We start from the raw sequence: 1091 nt of genomic DNA, 5'->3' as shown, positions 1-1091 counted from the left end.
CCCGATATTGAAGAAATCGACCGTCCACGCGACAGAAGAGATCGTGATCGTGATCGCGATCGGGATCGCAAAAGACGGCGGTCGCGAAGCAACGATCGCGATCGCGATAGGGATCGTAAGCGAGACAAACGGGATAGGGATCGTGATCGTAGGGACAGAAAGGATCGCGGTGATCGTCAGGATGAGGATACGAAAGAAATCCGTATTAAGGAAGAACCGTTGGATGGTAAATTTGAAAAAGAGATAAATTTCAACATTTTAAAAAGAATGAATATCCAAATGTTAAATTATCTTCTAGATTATCCAGACTATAGCACTACATTTACGACGTCGGGCTCATATTTCACCGCAGTCAAGTACGAAGACGATAATGATCAGGAAGTGGAAGAGAAATACCGGATTCCGGAGGGTCGTTCCGACCCACCAGCATATAACAATTACGATTCCGTACAAGATTATTGATCTCGAACAGTACATGTTTCTATCGTATCCCTTTTTCACAATAAGCCATCGCTTTATTTTATCGTTGCATTGTCTTTATTGTTAACATAATACTGGCAAATTAGCTTTTTTAAGAGCGAATCAAGTTGAACGCTCTTCAACTATGAAGTACTCGGACAATTATTATAAATGTCATAAAAGAATTACACAAATTCTATAAAATATCGAATTTCTGTAGAACTTTCAAAATACCTAATAGTAAATAAAAAAGAAATAATTTATATTACAAAAAGAAAATTAAAAAAGAAAAGATACGAATTTACATTATCTAGTAAATTAAATTTTGATATAAGAAGCCGTTCAAAAAAATTGAATAATATTGCTGTATATATATTATTCAATATAAAAACGGCTGATAACAAATGAAAATTATGTACAAATCGCTTTATCATCTCTAAAGGTGACTGGCATTAATTAAACTATTATGAGGAAATTACGAAAATTACATATACAGCCATTTATTTCAATTTGGAGCACACTTTACCTATATTTTCCCTTTTTTCTTCCTATCATTGATGAGAGTATATTTACAACAAAAGAAACTTTGGCATATTTTAATGAATTAAAGAGTAACTGATATATTGTAGCAG

General features: G+C 33.6%; 1 protein-coding gene across 1 annotated transcript in view; it reads left to right on the top strand.

Moving 5' to 3' along the window:
* Positions 1-670, top strand: part of snRNP-U1-70K (small ribonucleoprotein particle U1 subunit 70K) — an 8509-nt gene extending 7839 nt beyond the window's left edge. The window contains 2 exon segments of the mRNA XM_018512108.1: positions 39-226; positions 299-670. Coding sequence (XP_018367610.1) covers positions 39-226; positions 299-462 — 352 coding nt within the window. The 3' untranslated portion in view covers positions 463-670.
* The last annotated feature ends 421 nt before the right edge of the window (positions 671-1091 follow it).

The sequence above is a fragment of the Trachymyrmex cornetzi genome, unplaced genomic scaffold (assembly GCF_001594075.2).
Source record: "Trachymyrmex cornetzi isolate Tcor2-1 unplaced genomic scaffold, Tcor1.1 scaffold392, whole genome shotgun sequence".
Classification (NCBI taxonomy): domain Eukaryota; kingdom Metazoa; phylum Arthropoda; class Insecta; order Hymenoptera; family Formicidae; genus Trachymyrmex; species Trachymyrmex cornetzi.
This window is presented reverse-complemented; position numbering and strand designations above follow the sequence as displayed.